The following is a 2,582-nucleotide window of genomic DNA, read 5'->3' on the forward strand; positions in this document are numbered from 1 at the left end:
CCACCCCGCTGTCCCTCCCCAGGTCACAGACCTACAGCGCCAACGAGATCAACCTGCTGCTGACGGTGGAGGAAGGTCAGACCGTGGAGTGGATCTTCATCGACCCCGAGGCTTTCACAGGTAACACCGCGGCCACCCCCATGGCACAAGAGCATCCCGCCGCGGGGGCACCCTGCAGGCCTGGTGCTATGCTGGTGGCTGCCAAAAGCAAGGCTGCAGGGGCTATTAGCAGCTCCCACCATTACCTGGGCGCTTAAGTTATTAGTGGAAGCAGGAGTGGGGGAGAGATTTGTTTTTCTAACCGCCCCAGCTCAGGGCTCTCACCGCCTGGCAGCCGCTCCTGGAGAGCACTGCTCCTGGGAGCGTGATTGATGCTGGGAACGTAGCTGTCACAGCCAAACGATGACGTTTTCCATCACATTTTAATTGCATATTGAAGGAACAAAATGCTTTTTGGGCAGCGAGATTTATTTTTTCATTACCGGGCCTGAGCTGCGATCTTGATTGGGAAAAATCTATCGCTCCCGCAGCCGGCGGAAGAAAACAGCACGCCGTCACCCGGCGTCACGCTCGGCTTCTCCCGCCGTGGCCTAGGGACAAGGCGCTGGGGTGTACTCCACGTGTAACTCACCCTGGGAGCCCCTGAGGGCCTCGGGGTGCCCCATGGGTGCCCAGCTGCCCCCTCTAACAGCTTTTTGGGGTATTTTGCCCAGGCACCCTGGCACACTTCACCGTGCCCATCTCCCTCCCCAGTGGCTCTAGCACCCTTCCCTGTGCTGTGCCCACCCTGGGTGTCCTGTGGGTCCCTCCCCTTGCTCCCACCCTGCCCCGCCCTGGGGGGCTAGCAGCCCCGGTGTACCCGGAGGGGCAGTGGGACTCACGAGGCACCACCATGTGTCAGAGAACGGTGAATGGGCCATCAAGCACCGTCCCGCTCGGAAGATCATCAATTCGGAGCAGTTCACCCCTGATGACATCCAGTACCAGCAGGTCATCTTCTACCTCATCATCCAGCGCAAGCCACTCTTCTACATCATCAACATCATCGTGCCCTGCGTGCTCATCTCCGCCATGGCCGTGCTGGTCTACTTTCTGCCCGCCAAAGGTATGTGCCAGCCAAGTGACGGGTGAGGAAAGGCTTGTTGTCCCCTCTGTGTTTGGGGACCATCAGTGCCACCTCTCCCCCACTCCCGTGATATTCGAGGGGGGTGAATTTCCAGGTACCCCTCATGGCAGGACTTGGCCAGTTCAGCTGTGGGGAGGGACCCTTTGCCAAAGGAGGGCGATGCCCAAACCCCCGCCCCGTGCCAACCTCTGCCTTTCCCCCTCCTTGGCAGCGGGCGGGCAGAAATGCACCGTCTCCATCAACGTCCTCCTGGCTCAGACCGTCTTCCTCTTCCTCATTGCCCAGAAGGTGCCCGAGACCTCCCAGGCTGTGCCCCTCATTGGGAAGTAAGTGATGCATGGGGACAGGCGTGCAGGGCTGGCACAGGGCTACCACGTGCCCGTGTCCCACTGCTGATCCCCAGTTTCCAGCCCAGAAGGGCACCAAGAGGGACCTTCCACGCCCATAGCTGGTGGCCCAGCAGCCCCATATGAGGCTCCGTGCCCCCTTCCCAGGTACCTGACCTTCCTCATGGTGGTGACCGTGGTGATCGTGGTGAACGCTGTCATCGTCCTCAATGTCTCGCTGAGAACACCCAACACTCACTCCATGTCCCAGAGAGTGCGCCAGGTACCTCCTGTCGTCTCCCCACCCCTCACACATGGGGAATGGGGTGGGCACTTGGGGACCGAGACCATGTACCTTGCAGAGCGGGGTGGTGGGCATACCTTAATCTAAGTGCAAGTCCTGGCATAAAGAGGGACCCGCAGGTGTCCCCAAGGGACCACGCTGTCCCACCAACCCCCACCAAGCCATTACTGAGGACTGGGGAACAGTGGGTGCCAACACACCCAGCAACCTGGTGGCACAAGGGTGTCCCACAGCGGTGCTCCAGGCGATGCAAGGGGACCCGGTAGCACCCACTGGGTGCCCTGGGTGGCTCAGGTCCCCACGGGTGACACTGTCCCCAGGTGTGCCTGCACCTCCTGCCCCGCTACCTGCACATGCACATGCCGGAGGAGGCACCGGGGCCGCCACAAGCTGCCCGGAGACGCAGCTCCCTGGGACTCATGGTGAAAGCCGATGAGTACATGCTCTGGAAAGCCCGGACTGAGCTGCTCTTCGAGAAGCAGAAGGAGAGGGATGGGCTGATGAAAACCGTGCTGGAGAAGATCGGTGAGTGTCCCCGGCGGCTGGCACCTCCCCACGAGGCTGGGTGATGCGCCAGATGCCCAGGCACTCACTGGTGCCCGTGGTGCCGGCTCCACTGCCGTCGTGGCATGGACAGTGGCAGTGTCCAGGACTTCTGCCAGAGCCTGGAGGAGGCTGGCCCCGAGATTCGTGCCTGCGTGGATGCCTGCAACCACATTGCCAATGCCATGCGGGAGCAGAATGACTTCAACAGCGTGAGTGGAGGCTGGGGGGAGTGGGACCAGCATGGGGGGTGGCATCGGGACAGCCCTCACCCCCCTCCCCA

At 61.6% G+C, this 2,582-nt stretch overlaps 1 protein-coding gene across 1 annotated transcript in view; it reads left to right on the plus strand.

The window, feature by feature from the left end:
- Nucleotides 1-2,582, plus strand: part of CHRNG (cholinergic receptor, nicotinic, gamma (muscle)) — a gene marked incomplete at its 5' end in the record, with an annotated part of 3,573 nt that overhangs the window by 816 nt on the left and 175 nt on the right. The window contains 6 exons of the mRNA XM_010085030.1: nt 23-120; nt 902-1,105; nt 1,338-1,452; nt 1,621-1,735; nt 2,077-2,281; nt 2,378-2,527. Of these exons, the coding sequence (XP_010083332.1) occupies nt 23-120; nt 902-1,105; nt 1,338-1,452; nt 1,621-1,735; nt 2,077-2,281; nt 2,378-2,527 (887 nt within the window). The remainder of the gene's footprint in view (nt 1-22; nt 121-901; nt 1,106-1,337; nt 1,453-1,620; nt 1,736-2,076; nt 2,282-2,377; nt 2,528-2,582) is intronic.

The sequence above is a fragment of the Pterocles gutturalis genome, unplaced genomic scaffold (genome assembly GCF_000699245.1).
Source record: "Pterocles gutturalis isolate BGI_N339 unplaced genomic scaffold, ASM69924v1 scaffold27995, whole genome shotgun sequence".
NCBI lineage: Eukaryota > Metazoa > Chordata > Aves > Pterocliformes > Pteroclidae > Pterocles > Pterocles gutturalis.